Consider the following 21,105-nt stretch of genomic DNA (forward strand, 5'->3'; position numbering starts at 1 on the left):
TATATTCCCTCCCCATGTCTGACTGCTTGAGCTTGAGCATATTCATAGCTTTCTGGTCAGTTACAAGAATAAGTCTTATTTTGGATTTTAAAACTGTTTTAGGTTAAGAAATTCTAATTCAGCCCTATAACAAAACTTTAATTTCTTATTCAACTCATAGTTTGCCTGATAACTCCAACTGAGGACTGAGGAACTTGTATTATTGGGACAATGGAAAGGATTCATTTTTTTTCACTTGTCTTCTGTCTTCTTCATAGGTCTTCCTTCTGAGTTAGGGCAAGGATATGAAAAGGGAGTATAGGAAAAAAAAATAGGCCAAGTCTTATATGACTGGTGACTTATGTGTGCCATGTGCCTAAATATTAGATTTTTTAAATTGGGAGTGGGAGAGAGCCAAAGCATAAGAGACTCTTAAAAACTGAAAACAAACTGAGGGTTGATGGGGTGTGGGAGGGAGGGTAGGGTAGGTGATGGGTATTGAAGAGGGCATCTTTTGGGATGAGCACTGAGTGTTGTATGGAAACCAATTTGACAATAAATTTCATATATTAAAAAAATAAAAAATAAATAAATTGGAGTTCATCAGGGAATTCTTTGGACATCCTCCCATTGGGACATCCCATGCTACACAGTTCATTGACACAGGCATTTTGTTATTTGCTCTCCGACTAACCACTTGCTCCCTTCACACCCCAGTTTCTATTTTTGGCAGAACATTTAACATTCTTTTAATTCTTAATTCTGAGTCTCATTGTGGTAGAAAGTAGCCATCTTAAGGAGGATTCCATTATCCTTCTACCTTACTAACCTGATCCCTGGGAAGCTCATGCATCTTTAACACAACAAACTCTAGTTGTAACAGCCACTCCTGCTAAGGCCCCTTTCCATTGCCCTGACTTAGGATAGCTCTAACCATACTTCTGGCACCCAAATTTATTAGATAGGAAGAAAATTCTAATTCAGCAGTTATGCATGTCCCCATATTCTAAGGAATACACATTAATTTCTTTTTCTCCTTATTTTACATCTATTCCATGAAACCACCTGCTGATTTAGTTGCTGAATAAATATCCAAACATGGAGGAAAAAAAGTACTCTCTTACCTCTTTAACCTCTGCTGTAATTTCCCCTCCTTTGTGGTCCATATAACATTCTGGTATGTAGTAATAACAGTAGCAACTAATATTTGAGCATTTCTTATGTGCCAGGAACTATGTGGGCTTTACATGCATTATCTCTTTTAATAATACATTATTGTTTAATTCATCTCCCATTTGAGATTATAAGTTTCATGAGGTGAGAGCAAACCTATCTTTTTGATAGTATTTTTATCATAGCACCTATGTGCCTAGCCCACTAGGCACCGTCTAACTTGAATATGGTTTAAGAAGCAGTATATTATAGTAGAAAATCTGTAGAGTTAGGCTTATCAAGACTTGGGTCCTGGCTCTGCCCTCTTACTAGCTGTATAATGTGGGTTAGTAAGTACTTAATTTCTTTTAAGTCTGAGCTGATCTTTAAAGGTAAGTATAAAGCCTCAATAAAGTCGTGTTCAGATTTATAATATCTCTAATATATTATACCTTGTATGTAGAAGGTATTCATAAATATTAGTTCCATTCTTCCTTTTATTCTGATTAACTGTAAATTCATCTAGCATCTCTTGTACCTTTTCCCTTTCCTTCTATCTTTCCTCTTTTCCTGTTTTCCCTGCTTCTCTGTGGGTATCTTTTTTTTTTTTTTTTAAGTTTATTTACTTATCTTGAGAGAGAGCACGCATGAGCAGGGGAGGGGCAGAGAGAGAGAGAGAGAGAGAGAGGGAGGGAGGGAGAGAGAATCCTAAGCAGCCTCCACACTGTCAGTGCGGAGCCTGCTGCGGGGCTCAAACTCAGGAACGGTGAGGTCATGACCTGAGTTGAAAGCAAGAGTCAGCCATTTAACTGACTGAACCACCCAGGTGTCCCTCCTCTGTGGGTATCTTAAAATTGCAATTAGGGTAGTCTGAGGATGTGAGAAGACAAAATCTTCTCTCCTTGCAACTCCTATAGTAGTTTAATTTCCATTAGTCATTCTAAATTTGTATGTTAGCTTGTGTTATCTTTGCATGTATTTACAGCCAACTAAATTAGGATACTCCTTGAAGAGGGGCCAGAGGGGATGTTGAGCTTCTTATTCCCCTCTTCTTAGCCTGTAAGAATCCTTCAGTGGATATTTGCTGAAACTGATTAATGGAGGGAAACTTTTAGTTTATTTGCCCTAGTAAGCTTTAGTACAGACAAAATGCAAGAGATTGCCAAGCAAGGAATTGATCACTGGAAGAAGATAGGATGCTACATCCTGTAGGTTTAGCAGTGTTACCTATACTGTGCAAAGTTTTGTGAATTATAGCAGCTTGTCTGGATATCATACAGATGTAAAAAAGGTTTATAATCTTCAGTAAACTAGGACCTATTTAAAAAAAAAAAAACAAAATAAAACTCTTGCAAGCCCAAAATTCCAGTGTTTCAAGTATTATATATATCATGTTATTTAATGTGGGCAAAAATTAAGCTAGGCATAAACTTATTATATTTAAAATTTTATACATCCAAAAGAAAATTGCAAGTTAAATACAAACAAAATACAAAGCAATAAAATCTAAATTAATATTTATTTAATGTGATGAATGATACTGCCTTGTAAAAATGGGTCACTACTTACAATGTGAAAATGGTACTGACTGTTAGGGTATAGAATCTTTTCAAGTTTGACATGTATACACTGCTGTGGATTGTGATAACTGTCATCTTGCCACTTTTCTCTGTTCTGACTACTGGGAAACCTTCATTTGTACATCACATCCTATGAGGTTATTTGACCTTCACTTCACAAAATATGTCATTTTCATAGTCAAGGCTCTTCTGTGACAAGTAGTAGTACTTGGTGCCAAGTTGATCATAAACAAAATGAACAATGAAATAAGTTGGTACCACTTGGATTTAAGGTTGTTACTGAGATGATTCAGTTTGTGGCTATATAGGTTTTATATAGGTTATATAAAAAATGAAAACATAGAAGATTGTGGTAGATACTTTTTTAGATTCCAGTTTAAAAACCTTCATGTAGATGTTTAATTGAGTAGTATAGACTTTTATATTTTTTTACATTTATGCTATAAATTAGTTGATATTTAAAATTTTTTCATACTAAATGGCTTCTGTGATTGTTGTTTGGTCTGAGAAATTGGGCTATAATTGTCCTTGTCTATATAGGTTTATGTAGGCCATTGTAGACTGTATCTTAGGTGGTTATCAAATTGGAATTTCATTGCTACTGTCTTGTAATTTTATAATTTTTGCCCTTTACTGTTCATTCATTATCCATTGGCTTTGATCTCAAGCCCCTAGAAAGGACATGATACCTTGTGTAAGAATATGGCTGAGGGGAATAGAGAGGGCTAGTAGAAACCTCACCAGAAATGCCATTGAATCTGTGGGTAAAACCTAATTATACATAAGGAAAATGTGATAGAATTCAGATTGCAAATCATTTTTGAAGCTGAAAAATAACAGAACCATTATAGAGCCATTATGAAGGCTTTTTTCAAAATTAGATACTTCGGTCAATTACATACCTGCCAAATTTTGTATTTAAGGTATAATTTTGGATAGTAGCTGAGAAACTAATCTTTAGTATTAGGATACCTTAATTCTACCCTCTTTTCTGTAATGTCTCATGTGTCTTACTGGGTAGCTACAATTAATAGAAATCTTTTGAGTACTATTCTTAGGTGTTAAGCTACTTCACTTGAAGATTAGTTTTTTGAACATATGTTTCAATTTCTCTGTATATAAGTTTCTGTTTACCAGCATTGTAGTGTTTCTCCTGCTACCTTAGATTTTATTTTTGTATCATGGAGAAAAATAGATGTGTTTTGTTTTTCTCCCTTGAAACTCTTTGTTTCCCAAAGGAAATGATTGCAATATATATGTGTCCACCTTTTCCATAGGTGAAGTGGTATGGAGAAGTAGCCAGTTACTTGTGTTTCCTATAACAAAGAAAAATTTCCCTAAGGGCTGTTTCCATAGTCATTGCAATTACTGAGGGTAGATAATCTCTGGCTCCCAAATTGGCATTTAGGATTCTAGGATTCATGATTTTCTTCAGTTCTATTGTCCAAGCAATGGCCCATCTATCTTAAACTCTTAGGAAACAAAAACAGATGGTCCAGGGGTGCCTGGGTAGCTCAGTCGGTTAAGCATTGACTCTTGATTTCAGCTCAGGTCATGATCTCACAGTGGTGAGATTGAGCCCTGAATCCCAGCGTGGAGCCTGCTTGGGATTCTCTCCCTCCCTTTCCTTCTGTGCCTCCCCTGCGTGCACTAGTGTTTGTGTGCGCTTTCTCTCAAAAATTTTTTTTAAATTAAAAGAACAGATGATTCAGTCTTATAGCTGCTGAAGGTCATTCCTTTAACTGCCAGAAATTTATCATAACTGTGTTTTTATGGAAATCTTTTAGAATTTATTATATATTTTCCTGCCTTCTCTGTATAAAAGTAAGGTTTAAAAATTAAAAAAAAAATAGTGCATGCTCACTTCAGAACATATGGAGAATACAAAAAAGTTATGCATTTGGTAAATACCACACAGTTAATGTATTCCATGCACTGTACTAGTTATAGAGGATATAATCGTGAATAAGTGCCGTGTTGTCTTTGACTTTACAGAGTTCAGTCTAGTATAAAGTAGAAAATAAAAATAATGAGGATTGAATTTCTCATTAAAAATGAGAATTTCAATTTTAATTGAAATTAAAATAAAATAATGACATAAGTCATGCTTCTAAAAATTTTTTTAAATATGTAGAAGTATATAAAATAAAAGCAGTAGTGTTTCCCACACCCTTTCTTTAGAGATGAACACACAGTTTGTTAACTTCCTAATTTTACATAAAGTTGGAGGGCATAAAAGCAGGAGCATTTAAAAAGAAGAGTAATTACATAATACAAAGCCATCTCATCCATTTTGTAGCAAGGAGCTTTGTACTTCTAACCAAATTTGGCAACTCATGTGTCTTTTTTTTTTTAATTTTTTTAATTTTTTTTTTTTTTTGAGAGAGAGAGCGCGAGTGAGCATGAGTTGGGGAGGGGCAGAAAGAGAGGGAGACACAGAGTCCGAACAAAGCAGGCTCCAGGCTCCCTGCTGTCAGCACAGAGCCTGACGTGGGGCTCAAACTCACATACCATGAGATCATGACCTGAGCCAAAGTTGGACGCTCAACCGACTGAGCCACCCAGGCACCCCAGCAACTCATGTGTTTTTAATGAAATCTACAAGTTGCAGAATTTTATGTGTAAAAATTGGGGCACTAGTACCTAATATAAGCTTTTAAAATTAAATAGTACTAAAGGGCTCATACAGTAAAACAACAGCCTTCTGTCTCTGCTTTCTCTGTTCTGCTTGCTTTACTTGCCATTTTCAGCCTTTTTAGTTGTTTATACTGCTATTTTCATAGTATAATACCTGGCATTTCATTCATTTAACAGATATTTATTAAGTACCTAATACATGTCAGTCCCTGTGTTAAGAAGATACTAAAGATATATTGGTGAACAAGGCAGTACACTATCATAGCCATTGTGTGGTTTATAAAGGGTGTTTATTCCTAACCTTGAACCAAATAATTCTTCTGTTTGATAATGCACTGAGAATTGCAAATAAAATAAACTTTTGGAACATGGTCACCGTGGTCACGAGATAGTACAGACTGCTTCTACCATATGGCAAGTGGTGTTTCGATTCCATATGACCAAAGTTTCTATGTGGAAATTTGAGACTTTTGGATACTGGTTAAATAGTGGAGCTGCATGTCCTTCTTCCAAGAGTTGTCTCTTAATGTTACCTGTTCCAATCATTTGGCCTGAGTTGCAAAGCAAATTCATAGGTATATATTCATATACTATGAACATAAATGTAATATATACATAAACATAATTGAGCCCTCTAGCAGAATATTTTTGAAAGTAGTGGATGAATTCTGTATGGTTAAAATTTTCTTTTCATCTTAATAGCTGTAGGTAAAATTGGCCTATTTTTTGCTTGACCTCTTGCCATTTGAAAGACCCCCTCACCCTGAATCTTTGTGTTTTTATTTTTCTCAGGTTGTTTTTTGTACTCCTTATTCATCCTATTGTATTCTTCTTTATCTTGAACAAAAACAGAAGTACTAATTTAATCACATAATAGCCTTAGTTATGTAGTTCAAAGATAAGTATTGAAGACTTTTTTTTTATGCATACATTGGAAATCCATTGCTATATATGGGTTTAAGGCATTGGTCCCTTAACTTTCTTCTGAAATAATTTGTAGATTTTTTAAAACTTTTTTTTAATGTTTATTTTTGAGAGAGAGAGAGACAGAGCGTGAGTGGGGGAGGAGCAGAGAGAGAGGGAGACACAGAATCCAAAGCAGGGTCCAGGCTCTGAGCTGTCAGCACAGAGCCCGGCTCGGGGCTCAAACCAACGAACCGTGAGATCATGACCTGAGCTGAAGTTGGATGCTTAACTGACTGAGCCACCCAGGTGCCCCAATTTGTAGATGTTTTAAAAAACAACTTGAGTTGCCAAATTTGCTTATGAGTCCTCTAGTTTCTTGAGATAAAATGGGTCAAGTTGCCCTGTATCACGTAATTATTTTTCATCTTAAATAGTACATCTTTCATGCACATTAACTTTATGCTAGGATTAGGAAAGTGAGAACTATATGTAACAAATAGTTATCTCTAGCATGAAACTAGATGAACGGGTAGACTTTGGATTGTAGCTGTGGCCTCTTTAAATGTGTAACTAGAATGTAGAGTTTTATACACACACACACAGTAGAAGAAAACTCAATTGTTTTAAGAGACCATCATAACTCATATATTCTATTGCCATTACCCCTAATCTTAATACTTCAGCTTATTAATAAAAAAAAAAAACTAATGATAATCAGGTCCACTAAAATCTTACTAGAACTTTACTATTTACCCTATATTGTCAAAAATGATAGTGCATTATATTTTGAAATGACTGACCGATGATGATGATGATGATGATGATGATGATGATGATGATGATGGTGGTGGTGGTAGATTTGGAGAACACTTTTTAAAAAAGTGTGACACTTTGATAGACACTGTTAAATATGAAGTCACTGATGACACCATGGGTCTTTCTGTCTAGTTGGGGAGATAAGACATAAGCACATGATGGACCTGGTAAGCAAGAAAGATATAAATAAGTATTATGTCTCTTATGGGGTTAAACAGTACAGTACATAGAATTAGAGATGGAGGCTTTTTTCCCCTGGAGAACTGTTGGATCAGCCAATATTGAATTACATACTTTGGGCTGCTCAAGCACAAAACTGCTAAAGGCAGATATTAAAGGAAAATGTTAAAGGGTGTTAGTGAAAGTTGCTAGACATTTACCTTGTCCATCTGGCAAAATTCATGTATTTTTCTACATCACTGCTTATGGTTTGATATTTATCATACAATTGATGTTTATTTTCATAATCTATTAACATAGAAAATCCATTATTAAGCATTTAATATGTGCCAGGCATATGGCTAAATATTGAAGATATAATGTTGAACCAAATCAGATAGATCCTTGCCTAATTAAGCTTACAGTCTAGTGGTAAACATGAACATTAATGAAAGAATAATGCAAATAGAGCAGTGGTTGGTGGGATTGACTGCTTGAGGGGCTTAAGGGAAATCCTGGGGTGACAGAAATATTCTGTGTCTTAATTGTGATTACATGTATGTATACATTTATCAAAATATGTTGAACTGTACATCTAAAATAGATGTTTTATTTTATGTAAATTATCTCATTTTATATAATTAAAAAGAGTATTTTATGTAATTAAAAAGAGTAACTCAAATACATGTAAAATTATAGCTGTGATAAGTTTTGTAAAGGAGAGTTATAGGGGCCATGAGAACATAATAGGAATTCACATAGGTGGGGAGGATAAGATGATGAATAGCAGTAAATTGAAGATTTGTGTCAAGTGGATAAGTGTAAAAGAAGTAACAGCCTGCTCCAAGGCTATGAACTTGGAAAGTCCATGGCAAATTGAAGAAACTTGAAAAAGGTCATTATGTGAAATGCAAAAAATGAAGGAGTGGAAGGTGTAAAATGGACTAAGGGTGTAAGTAGAGCTAAACTTTGTAAGCCATTGTTAGAGACTGAATTGTATCCTAAGCACATTGGAAAGCAGTTGAAGTTCTTTAATTGGTTGTTGTAGGGGGTGAGGAGGGGGTAATTAAATTGGCTTTGAAAACCAACTACTGTGGCTATAGTGTTAAGACTGAATTGGAGGAGCTAGGGTAGATTCAGGAAGTTTATTGCAAAAGGCCCAGACCTATAACCGAGTGGTGGTAATGGGGAGAGGTGGGCATAATTGAGAATGTATTGGGGAGGTAAAAATGATGGAACTTGATGGATTGAAGGTGGAATGAGAGAGGCAACATGGACTGTCCAGTTTATGGTTTGCATATTAGAGTGGATGGTAGTGGTTATCGTTTACTGATATAGAGGGACTACTGGAAGACCAGGGTTTTGAAGCATGGATTTGGGAAAAAGAGATTGTGTTTGGTATTGGGCATTTTGGGAAAAAAAATTTACATTAAACTGTACGTATCTTTAACATTGAGTGCAGCAAGCATTTATTGCGCCTTCTGTGCAGGGCACACTATGCTAGTTGTAGGGGATAGCAACAGAGCTAGAAAAATTAAGATGCTTAGGAATTTAGTAGTTGCAGATATATAAATAACCAGAAAGAAAAATAGTAAGGGAAAGAAAAGGAGATTGTCCTCCGGAGCAGTAAGTTAATCATTTATGTCTGTGATTCCCTGCATTTTGGATAATTATCTGTTAAGGTCCTCTAAATTCGAACTTTTGATCTAATTTGAAGTTATGCCATTTAGTTTCTTGAAGCATCTTCACAAGCCACCTACATTCCTTATGGAGCTGTGGCATAACAGCAGGCCTACGATGTTTCCTGTATTAATAAAACAGGCACCCACGCTTTTGTTTACTGATGAAGTATCTTTTCCTCCCCTCAACTCCTTCCCCCCAACCACCCCCCCCCCACGCGACACAAACAACTTTGCGGAAGTAAGCAAAAGCAACGAGATGAAACTTGGTTCCACAGCTGCCAGATTTTTAGATAGTAAACTAGAAGTCGGTGGGTGTAGGTGGAGCAGTTTTTCGTCGGTAAGTTCTTCTCCAGTCGCCACGTTATGGGAATTCCTGGGGCTGAAGTTCTCAAGCCAAGCCCAGCTCCCTTGAGCAGTGACCTCCGTTTCCTAAGGAGTGCGTGGGCTCAGCTGGCAGCAGCTGCACGTCTCGAAACATAGGTCCTGCAGCAGGCTTGGGTTCCCAGCTTACAGCCCCCGAGGGGGACCCTGGGCTCCGTGAGGAAGCAGCAGGGGTTGGGTCTGAGCAGGAAGGCAGGGGGGCAGGCTCTCCGGTGCCCACCGCAGCTGCCCGTCCCTCCCGTGAGTAGCCCTCTCCCTCTCGCCTCTCCACCCAAAATTGGCCTAACGGCCAATCATCAGCCGCTCACCTCTTTTACAGCAGGTGACCTATGGCCAATCGCCAGGGGTTTCTTTGCCAGGAGCCGCCAGGGCCAGCCAATCGGTGCGGCCCTTAGGCCCGGGCGGGGGCGGGGCAAGAATGGGGGGGGGGAACGGTTAAAGGGGTGTCCCGGGGGACTGGCGGAACCTGAGAGGAGAGACTTCACTGCATTCTGGGGGATACGGACTGGGGGAGAGAAAAGGGGTGCTTGGAAGCGGCACCTAGTTCCCTCCTCTGGAGGCACAGAGGGCGGGGGCCTTGGCGAATGGCTTTCTTGCTGGCCACTTGCGGAGTGAGTAGACCCAGAGGGTCTGGGAAAGGGGCCGGCCCCCACTCCTGAGTCCCCGGGGTCCCTGCTGCCTGTCCGGGCCGGGCCGTGGGCGCGAATGTCGCTCTCTCCCCGCCTCCTTTCCGCTGCCCTCTGGGGTGAGTAGGACGACGTGGCCACCGAGGCCCTCTCTTCTCGGGGAGCTCTCCTCACTTCTTCGGCTGAGATGGGTTGGAGGGTGAGGCTAGGGGCTTCTTGTTCCACAGAGAGGTCATTCGCCACCAAACCATACTGGAGGGTATCTCTTCCCCTTTTTCTCATTTCTGTGGAACTCACTTTCCTTTTCGAAAGCTCTCTCAAGATATAAACACAAAAGTTAAGCTTTCTCGTAGTGTGAAAGCTTAATTTTGACCAGTTGCCCATTAATAGAATCTCCAGTTGCAGGCCAAACATTTTATTTTTGGCCCTGTTGTTCTTTTAGCCTGGCCTAGTATTTTTTGTGTGTAATAATTATAGGTGCTATTATTTGTGAGTGGGGGGGGGAGTGTTTTTATTCTTATTTGGTAGCTTGTACAAAAAATTAAAAACTTTGGAGTAATGTGGGGTTCTCAGAAAAACTGGAGGTAAAGGTTTAGGTTCTTAGCACAACTCAGTAATGCAAAGTTGAATATAATGAATAGGGTAAAAAGCATGTTTGAATCATGCAATTTTTTCAGCATTCATACCGTACTTCACAAGTATTTTTGTTATGAAAGAGCTGTATTGAGCCAGAAAACTTTTTGCTAATTTGAAGTAACATTTGGTTTTGCTTGTCCGTTAAATTGTTTACTTTTAGCTGTGTTCAGGAAATTAAAAACCAATCAAGTAATTATTTCTACTATTCAGTGGAGAAGTTTAGGCATGTAGTTGCAGTTTTAAGAGCTTTTGTAGTGATATTTAAATTGGAAAATTTCAAACACTGTGAATCATTTCTCAGAACATTGCCTGTGTTGAATTAAGTGATAAAACCCTTTAAGGATTAGGATCATCATCTTTCATCTTCTCAAAAAAAATTTTTTAGCTTTCATTTTTTGTGCAGCTTAGCAAGAGACAACTTAAATAAAATAATATATTACCTTCCCTAACTCAGGGAAAATATAAACCACCAAAACTCGGACTTTTAGTCTGAGAGCTTAAATGAGAAATAAGGAATATCACAGACAAGCCACATCTGTTTCCAAGTGTCCTGAGTTTGGTTTTGACAGAGATGGCATTATGCTTGAAGTGCCTCTCAATAAATACTAAGCTGCAAAGGCTCTTGGTCACATCCATTTTGATATTTCTAAAGTTCTAGGTGGATTTTTTTTTAATGCAAAAAGATTGTATTCAGTAATAATCTAATCACTCAGCCATCCCCAGATGATATGAAGATCATATCAGGGAGTTTAAGTTTGATTCAACCAGGAAGGAGCATCATGATCCAGCCATATTCTGCTGATTGGAAAATCAGGCTGTTGCATGGTGTGCAGTCTGTTGCTTGAGGAAGATAATACCAGGCTTTTATTCTGAAAGCAAATTCTAGGGTATCCCCTGCGATATGTTGAGTTCTATCAGTGCCTAGACTTTGTAGTATGGAATGATAACTGATGTTTATGTGGATTCTATAGAAAAAGACAGTTTTAATGTAGTTAGCCTATTATATTTAGCAAGGTTTTTCAATACAGATTTAAACAAAGGTTATGTTTGAAAGAGTAGTTCTTAGCGTGAATATATAATTAAGCCAACTAAGTCTCCCTAAATATGTTATTTATTTATATCTTAAAGTTTATTTATTTTGAAAGAGCACAGAGGGTGTGGGGTTGATGGTGTGGGGAGTGTGACAGAGGATCCGAAGAGGATCAGCTCTGTGCTGATAGCAGAGAGCATGATGTGGGACTCCAGCTCATTAACGGTGAGACCATGACCTGAGCTTAACCAGATGCTTAACTGACTGAGGCACTGAGGCGCCCTGCCCTCTCCCTAAATATTTTAATTAATTGAAGTTCCACCATACATAGGTAATTAGTCATTTAAAGCTGTTTTCCATCTTCCTTATTCATGTCCAGTCACCAGATCCTGTTAAATTTGCATTAGTAATATCTCTTGGATTTGTCCTTGTTTTCCCACATGATAATGCTTTAATTTATGCTTTCATCATCTCTTACCTAGACTTTTGCAAAACCTTCTAACTAGTCTTCCCTCTCCTCACATTATTTATCCCTAATCAGATCAGACTCAGCCATCGGTGCTTAAAAATCTGTTTTGAATCCATTTTGCCAAAGTCAGCTGTCTGTCAGGTCCAAGGCCCTTCACAGCCTGGTCCTAATTTATCTCTCTTTAGTCTCAACTTAGCTAGCTGCAGGTGCTCTACCCAAGTTATCCACTCCAGCACTGTGAACTGTTAATTATTTAGAACATGACTTAGCCTCTCAGCTCTTTGTCCTTAAACAGCCTTTCCCTCTTGCTTAGAATTATAATTGCTTAGAATTCTAGCAAGTGATAAACCTCCAGTTCTTCCTTTCACTTACAGCTCACATCTTACTTTTTCTCTGAGGTCTTCCTTCAGACAGAGCCAGTTAGAGTTACTCTTGTCCTTTGTGTGCCACTATAGCACTTTGTTAATATCTCTGTATTTGAGCCTTCATTGGATTGTATTGTAGATTTTTTGTTCACATGTCTGATTCTTGCATTACACCCTGACCTCCAGAGGTCAAAGGTCTTTACTCATCTTTGTATCCCCAGGGCCTTTGTCTGTAGTCCAGTGCTTGGCACATAGTAGGTGCTCAATGAATGCTTGTTACATGGTCAAAATATATGACTTAACGATGTCCTAAGTGTGCAAACTCAAACTTAGCTTTATCCCCTGTGAGGTAGAAATATTTCCTAAGTCACCAAGCTCCCTAGTTGCTGCCACTTCTGAGAGACAGGATTGGAGAGAATATTTGGAAACAGTGTTATAAATGGTGAGCAGATTCCTAGGCAAACTCCCTCTGCCCCCCAGTCTGTATGATCTCTGATGTATTTTGAAGAATACTGATTACAGTATCAGCACTAATTAGTTCTATGGTAGTTAGTATCGTAGGAAGTCAGAGTATGTTGCTTGGAAGGGGTGAAATTTGAGCTCATTCCAGAAGATTAGGTAATGATTAATTATATTTGCTGTTTTCTGTATTGTCCTTAAAGATGTCCTTTGGAGACCATGATAGTACCTGGCACATAGCATATTCATTGAATATCTGTGTCGTGAAGAAATTGTTCCCAGGTGTGTGTGTGAGAGAGAGACAAAGACTTTACATTGGAGTTCATTTATTTCTGAAGACACCTTTAAGAACTTTGCTTCTTCGCTATATTTTATCACCTCATTTTGTTTTTTCCAAAATGTGCCACTTTAGTCAACTTATTCTGCTTACTCCATTGTTTCTTTGCATTCTCTGCATTCCAAAGCATGTTTTAAAATCTGGTTACATTGGTCTTACTCAGTTTCAAGGTTATACTAAATGATAGTCTGCTTGTATTTTAACATTCTTTGTTGTATTGTGCAGGACTTGGCTGCAGTTGGAACCTACAAGTTCTTATTGTCTTTATTTAAACGAAATTAATTTTTTATAAAAGTAAATAAGTGGACTCCAGGTTTTTCCAGTGCAGAAGGGTTATTTACTCACTTGATGAACATGCTTATTTACCTGGAGATACTGGCTTTACAGGCTCCTAGAGTTGGAAGGGATCTTAATGTTTTAACACAACCTCTACCTATTTTTATAGTGGAAAAAACAGTTTCAGAGAATCCAAAGGACTAGCCCAAGGTCACAGTTAGAGACTAGATTAACTAGGCCTAGAGTCCTATGATTCTTGCTCTTTTGACTATAGAGAGAACCAGAGTGCTAACCTGCTGCTGTTCTCCATCCTTTGCTCTCCTACCTCCCCAAACCCTAGTAATTTTTCCAGTTAAGCCACTAATTTTGATTTCTTTTCAGATTCAGCATCTGAATCTGAAAAACATGTTCTCCTTCCAGAGCATATTGTCCCTCATTTGGCCTCCTTCTCTTTATAGCCTCTCTATGCTTATGCTAGCCCCTGAGTCTAAGGATGCCTTTTCTGGTTATTTTCCATTTTCCTGCAGATTGATTCTTTGCCCTTCTCTGCTCTTTGCTCAGGAAGGCTGACCTTTACAGCCTGTGTCACCTGAGGCTCTTTTTCCTTTGGATTCTGGTTGGGGTTAGCCAGTGGGAATGGGAGGTAGTGACAGACGATGGAAGGAGGAAAAGAGAGAGCTCTTGGGGTCTTTATTCCTCTTGCTACTCTGTTTTGATGCATTTCTGGCAGTGGCTATGGACTATGTTAGAGTGTCCTTTGATTAGCTCCTCCTCCAGTTCATCCTAGGTAATGTTTCCTTCCTTGTTCCTTTAGGCTTGAGGTGGTGAAGGCTTCCTGCTGTTCCTCGTTCCTGGGTCCAGCATCCCTTGTTAGTTTACTTAACCCTGCTCTCATTTCTATAGCCCCATCATTGAAGAGAAGTTCAAATACTCCATTTCATTATGATGTTTCCTGCCTCTGGCCACTGCTATAATACTTTCCCCCTCACATGTCAGTCCAAATCTTGTACTTCACAGTGCTACCTCTGTGAAACCTTTCTTATCCTCTCAACTTTCCCCTCTGATCTCTTAGCACTTTTCTCATAACACTTATTTTACCACGTTTGAATCAATTATTTGTAGACAGATGTTTATCTTCTCTTACAGATTTGAAACTCTTAGGGCACGGTCTACATCTGATTCATCTTGGCATCTAGCACAGTGCCATAGTCAAAAAAGATACCCAATGAATAAATCATTATTGTAACACTGAATTCCAACCCTAGAACGGTATAGGTTTCCTCAGCTTTTTGAAATTAGAGTGTTCTTATGAAATCTTTCCTAAGTCAAAATGGTGTAAAGTGAAGAAGCAATTACCATAAATTTAAGTGGAAAGATTTCTGAAGGATCTTAGACCCTAAAAATAACCTCTCAGACTTTTCTGACACTTTAGGTCGTCTTGCTAATGGATGCTCAAGAAATTTAGATAAAGCACAAATGCTCACAGATACAGTTCAAGCTGTGGCAGCATAATGGCTGAGATGCTGAGTGTAGTTCCCAGAGAAGGAGCTTGGTGGTGCCATTCTTGATTGTGGTATTTGCTGCCTCTAACAGCTTGCTGCAAAACAAATGTTGAATGCTGTTTTTGCTTTGTGCCTTTTTTCATAAAAGCAGATATCCTCTTCAGATATCTTTTGGTTAGTGAAAATAAGTACTGATGAAGGTCTTTTGTGAAAGCAAAGTGGTAAGGTGGACTTTTGAAAGATCAGGGGATACCTGCATGTGTAAAACTGCTTGTGAGAAGATTTGGCATGAGAAGAATGAGGTTTTAGAGGGGTAAGTCAGTTGTCATTGCCTGGTCTTGTTTTTTGTTTGTTTTTATTTTTAGTTTATTTATTTTGAGAGAGCATGTGGGTTCATGAATTGGGGGTGGGGCAGAGAGAGAGGTAGAGAATCCCAAGCAGCTCTGCACTGCCATTGGAGAGCCCGACACAGGGTTTGATCCCACGGACCAAACCATGAGATCATGACCTGAGCCGACACCAAGAATTGGACGCTCAATCAGCTGAGCCACCCAGGTGCCCCTGCCTGGTCTTGTTTTTTGTACTGCCTGTATAATACAGTGTCTTATCTGTTACTTCTTTTTTTTATTTAAGAAGTTTTACCTAGCCATAAAAAAGCCAGCTTCCGTTCTTGTAAAATAATAAATCCTTTAGAGTAAACAAGTTATTTATGCTTTTTTCATGATACGCTGCTTTATAATTTCTTTGATTACTTTTTATGTTTAAATGCTAACAGGTAGGGACATTTCAGAATTCCTTCATTTGCAAAATTTTTATTGAGCACCTCTACAAACCAAGCACTGGCCTTGGATACAGTTGAGAACAACACTGAGTCCTGTCCTGATATATTCTAGTTATGTTTTAGACCATCTTGATAGATTTGTGACCACAATTAAACTAAATTAGGGTAATTTTCTATGACACTTTTAACAGCTTTAGCAAAAACTGAACCTGTTAGTTCTGTTTAATGTTCACTGGCAGCTAAAATGAGATATACAAAAACTGCTTTGGCATATATGATTTTTAAGGGATATATGCCAAACCAATTACAGTATTTATTCTTTTTCAGTGTTGTTCTTCTATTTTTGTTTGGTTGGTTTATGTGAGATTTAAGCCTTTTAGTACTTGTCTGTTGGTCTGACTAGTTCATCATTTAGCTCCTGTTAGATATTGTTTCATTTTCAGTGTGTTATGTTTTGCCATACAGAGAGATCCGGGTTTGTTAGAGGAATATATCCAGTTTTGTTTTTGAAAACATTTCATAATCAAAATTTCAACAACTATTATGCTGTGAGAATTCTGCAGTTATTTCAAAAATTGACCTACTAAAATACCCAGGTTAAGGATTCATGTGTTTGAATATGAGTTTCTGTTAGTTATGCTTAGAGCAAATATCCAGTATTTACCTAAAACTTTCATTTCTGTGGGCCCTTAACAATAGTGAGACTTTTTTGCTTTCCAGAATGCTGTTAAACCGCATGCTAGGTAGTAGTCTGAGGTTGGGGAAAGGAAGAATGTATTTTTTCCATCTCCTACTAGTCACTCAGAGCTTATATAAATCTTGGAATGAGTTAACCTGTGACTTGTAAGAAAGAGATGGCCAATAGCCTGACAGCTAGTGTGTGAAAAGAAAAGCTTTGGCTGATTGCCACCATCACATGGTCAAACAGGGCTTTGTTAGAGGGAGTGATGTAGTGGGTGTTTTTGTCTTTCATGAGTTTGCTTTCTTGAATGTTGAGTTATTATGTTATTGGCAGGAAGGATGTAGAAAAAAATAGGTATTCTGCTTTGTTTTACTGGCTATTTTTCTTCTTGACATTTATTTCAACATACTGTTGATTGCTAATTTTTTAGTGCCCTCCCCCTTTTTTTTTTGCTAGTTTGTGCTTTTGATCTGTAAATGATGTTACAAATCTGTTAGGCTACATTTTGCTTGGAAAGGTGTACCTGAGCAGCTGTATTGTCAAATTTACTCTCAAGACATTTTACGCATTTATAGATAATTGTAAGAGAATAATTTTGCAAGCTAAAACAGTAATAAAACTTTTGAAAAATATTTATAAACCTGCAGTTTCCAAATATTTTTACATGTTTTTGAACTAAAATAAATATATACTTATTTTTAATAATCAGAGACAAGTGAATGTATAAACTAAAAACTATACCAGTCCCTGTCTCAAATACCCCCTTTCCTTAATCCCCATCCCCGGTAATAATGCGTGATGTATTTCATGTGTTTTGTTACTTGCATTTTATTTCAGAGGGGAATATGTGTATAAATAAGATAACTTTTAAAAAATGTAGCTTTTATATTATTTACGTCTCCATTTAGCTAGCATAAGGTAAGCACCCAGTTAATGTTAATTACCTTGAGTTCCGTTAAAGCCTTACTTCTGTAATTGGCTTTCTACATTGAGAGCCTTTAACCTCGTTTTTCATTTAAAACAATGTTTTAAGTAATTTGCTGCATTCTGACAACTCAGAGGCAATCTCACACACTTTCCAGGATGCTAGCTACATTCTTTATAGAGAAGGAGCCCATACAATTTATTGTCCAGACTGGAACACTTTTGAGATTGAAGGAGGCTGCTAATAATTTTTTTCTGAGACAACAGGCATAATAAACATTGATTACCCCAGACGAACTAGGATATGTGGTCATCCTATTCATAAACTTCAGGTTTTTATTTGTTGTATTTAGTTTTGACAGGACTTTTTATATGACTTTATTGAATAAATTGAGAGAACTCTTGGAAAAACAAGCTATCAATGATTTAAAAACAGAGGAAAATGGTGCAAATCCCAAACCTCTTTTGTGCAGTTGTAACCAAGTCATTTTATGCAGTCAATATTAGTGTTTTCTTCTGTTAAGTTCTTAGGTTACATATAGGGTCAGCATTAGATGAAGAGATCATGAAGAATAAGCAGTTGTGCTAAGAGTTATGATTCAAGTTCATGAATTTTGACACCAATGTCTGTACATAATTCCTGTTTGACAAAGGGGTTCTCTTTCCCAACTGTATGAGCAATTCACGTTTGCTTTGTGGTATATATATTTTTTAAACAGAAACTTAATACTATGCATAAGCCATTTTTTTAAACTTAAAAGTGATTCCTTTTTTAAAGAGCTGATGTACTTTCAAAAATCAGTTTATTTTATGGTGAAAAAGGCTTTCTCTATGTTGTTTGACTCTTTGTGACCACAATAATAATTCAGTACAATTTACCTTTTATGATTCAGGCTTAATACCCAATACTTTCCTGAAAATCTCATATGGAATTTTTTTTCTGATCTATTTTCTATAACTGTATTTTATGACTTGTTTTGTGTATTGCTCATATCTTTATTACTATTATATTCAGAATTTATCAACTTACTGTGTTCCTTTTTTAAAGGAACATTAAATACAATTTCACTTAGGCTTATATCCTTTTTTGATTATGGGTCTCTTAAAATTGCATATGTTTTATGGTATTATCGGGTTATTAATCAGTTTTGTTTTTATCAAATATTCATTGAGTGCCCTCTTTATGTTAGGCACTAGTTGGGCCCTGGAGATAATGAATCCTGGTTATTTATGATTCCAGATTGTGAAGAGGAAGTGGAAAACTTACTGCTGTGTTACTTTGCAGATTCTTTCATTTCATTTATCCAACAACTTTGAATCGTTTGTTATTATGCCCATCTCTAGATGAGAAAATGGCAGTGGGGAAAGTAGCTTGGCCAGATCATACAGGTAATTGGTTAGGAAGTTGCAGATTCAGGATTTAAAACTAGATCAGTCTGACCTTAAAGCTTGTGCCCATTTTAGCTACCTCAAGCTCCTTCAGGCAGTTTTTCTAGTACATTTTAGTGCTCTTATGCCATGAATTCTTTTCAGACATTATTGTGATTTAAGAGAAAAGTTTAACGGGTTAAAGTCAAAGGACTGGGTTGAAATCCCAATTAAAGAAAACTCCTGCCTCATGACTTGGGTAAATGCTTATAAAAATAGGGTTAATGTCTGTCTACCTTACTGTCTTGTGATAATCAAATGAGAAAACTTATAAAGTATCTACCAGAGGACCTAATACTGTGAAAAGATTTTAATATAGTACATCCATGGTGAATCCATGGTGTTAGAACTACAGAAAAAAACCTTATAGGATATTCTTGGGGTACCTAGCAGTGCTGGTAAGTTAACTATAGCTACCATGTTGATAAAAGAGAACTTGCTCTGGAGGCTTAGGTTATCAGAACATTGACTTAAATGGAAAATAGCGTGAAGTTACAGTGGAGGAAAGTATTTAGTAATAGGCTCAGTTTTATTGACAGTTTTGAATTGATAATCTTCACTCCAAATGAATTGATAGTGGAGTAGTCTTTAGGATTAAAAATAGAAATTCTTGCCCTTAGAAATTCCTTTAGGTGAGGTGAATAAACCACAGAGACAGTAGGGATTATAAATGTTTTCAGGTTTTCAGCAATCCAAGAAAATCACAGAGTAGTATACTTGACATAAAATCATAATCTGATTAATATTTCTGGTTTCTTTAGTATACTGTTTTCATCATTAAGCCAACTTTTAAGTCATTTGATAAGGAGACAAAATGGTGTCATTTCTCAAAAAACTTAATTTGTTAATAAATTTCTAAGGAACAGAAAAGCCATTAAGTTTGGCATAAAATATTCTTTTTTTTTTTTTTAATTTGCCACTTGCTGCTCACGTACCTACTTTTCCTCTGAATATTCAGTTACAGGTTTTTCTCTTATTATTCCTTTACTTAATTATTGATGTCAGACTCACAGCATGGTAAAGTAACTTTCTATTCTCTCTTTTCCTTACTTTTATGGAAGATCAGTACCACACTTGCTTTTTTCCAGTCTTCTGGTATCTCTCCAGTTCTTGAATTTTCAAAAATAATTGTAAGTGATTGAATTGTAAGTATGCTCTATACTTCTTTCATTGGATGAAAGCCTATCTGTGATGCATGTCATCTCAAATTGCTAATTGTGAACTTAAACTTTCCAAATACTCTCATATTTTATCAAAACGACATTTCTGCAAAGTTTGCATTATTTTAATTATCAGGTGTGTATTTTGCTAATTTTTAAAAAATCATCTACTTTTGTCTGGATTCATGTTGTGTTTTTTTTTTTTTTTTTTTTTCATTAGGAGGCTTGTTTTCTTTGGTGTTTTTCCTTTGTTCAATTTTTAAGCTGCTACTCCCCTTTACAATTCTACTGTTGATAACTTATTCTGTTTTCTTGTTATTCTGAAGTTTTCTGTGAGATTTACATGGTCTGATTTCTCTAATATATTTTCCTTTTCTCTTTTTGCAACATATATTTATTATATACTATTCCTATATAAGAGAAAGCAGAGTATAGAGTACTTAGTCCTTTATGTTTTTGCTGTAAAATAAGATTTGATATGAAAATAATTACTCATTTGTTAATTTCACAGTGTTATTTATTCAGCCATAGCCCTTCCTGTTCTGTGTTAATCTCCTCCGTTCCTCAGATTACTCATGACTTTCTTATTTCCTGATTCTGACCTCAACAAGACCTTTAACCACCTTTTACCACCTTTACCTCCACTGTTCATTACTCTTCCTCTGTTACCAGGAATTACTTTAAAAGCTCTTAACTGCCTGCCTCAAAAATTGCCTCCTGTACTATTTTACTAAAAGAGTACCTCTACAAAGCAGTTATCGTTCATATGTACTTCAGTTTTAAGGACGTCCTTGTAATACTTTTTTTTTTTAATGGAGGTGAAGCATTTGGTTATGTGTGTGTATAAATAGTGTTTAATGGCCCCAACTGAAGTCATTAATAGGAATTCATTTAATTTTGCTGACATTTGTTAGCTTTGAAGTGCTTTCTGAGAAGAGAAGTGATGCTATTCAATATAAGTATTAGGAAGATAGTAGGAAGTACTTACATACAGCTCTGAGGCAGTCTGATGTTCTTCTGGCAGTCTAGATATTATTTTTGAAATTGGGCCAAATGTTTCTTTATATATTTTAAACTGAATATATAGATCTTGGCTGGTGGCGAATCATGTGTTACTCTTCTTTAAAAGTCTTGATTT

At 36.8% G+C, this 21,105-nt stretch overlaps 1 protein-coding gene across 9 annotated transcripts in view; it reads left to right on the forward strand.

Moving 5' to 3' along the window:
* Positions 1–21,105, forward strand: part of OSBPL9 (oxysterol binding protein like 9) — a 191,071-nt gene that overhangs the window by 117,959 nt on the left and 52,007 nt on the right. For 4 of the 9 annotated variants that reach the window (XM_042951287.1, XM_042951291.1, XM_042951288.1 and 1 more), the window contains one exon: positions 19,869–19,937. The exons of 2 other annotated variants lie outside the window; for them this stretch is intronic. In XM_042951287.1, the coding sequence (XP_042807221.1) occupies positions 19,869–19,937 (69 nt within the window). 3 more of the 9 variants (XM_042951290.1, XM_042951294.1, XM_042951295.1) reach the window with 3 other exon arrangements.

The sequence above is a fragment of the Panthera leo genome, chromosome C1, assembly GCF_018350215.1.
Source record: "Panthera leo isolate Ple1 chromosome C1, P.leo_Ple1_pat1.1, whole genome shotgun sequence".
In the NCBI taxonomy this organism is placed as follows: domain Eukaryota; kingdom Metazoa; phylum Chordata; class Mammalia; order Carnivora; family Felidae; genus Panthera; species Panthera leo.